Source organism: Penaeus monodon, chromosome 30 (assembly GCF_015228065.2).
Source record: "Penaeus monodon isolate SGIC_2016 chromosome 30, NSTDA_Pmon_1, whole genome shotgun sequence".
NCBI classification, from domain to species: Eukaryota; Metazoa; Arthropoda; class Malacostraca; order Decapoda; family Penaeidae; genus Penaeus; species Penaeus monodon.
The window spans coordinates 5390451-5390690 of NC_051415.1; the positions used below are offsets into that span (position 1 = coordinate 5390451).

Below are 240 nucleotides of genomic sequence, written 5' to 3' on the forward strand. Positions count from 1 at the left end.
AATCTCTCCATAACTTCCCTCCTCTGCCATCCAGATACACAGTCGAGTGGATAGGGCGAGAGGGCCTGGCGAAGGAGACCCACGGCGAGTATCTGCAGGAGTTCTGCACGCACTTCTACAAGGGCATGACCAAGCTCATTGACCGGGCCATGAGGAAGGAAGATTCATCGGCTCAGGGACAGATCATTACCGAGATTCTGCAGCATCTTCATGCGTGTAAGAACTCCGTGCAGGTGAGTG

At 54.2% G+C, this 240-nt stretch overlaps 1 protein-coding gene across 1 annotated transcript in view; it reads left to right on the forward strand.

Moving 5' to 3' along the window:
• LOC119592277 (NACHT and WD repeat domain-containing protein 2-like) overlaps window positions 1-240 on the forward strand; it is a 51166-nt gene that overhangs the window by 21037 nt on the left and 29889 nt on the right. Inside the window, exon 7 of the mRNA XM_037941108.1 lies at window positions 35-233. Within this exon, the coding sequence (XP_037797036.1) occupies window positions 35-233 (199 nt within the window). The remainder of the gene's footprint in view (window positions 1-34; window positions 234-240) is intronic.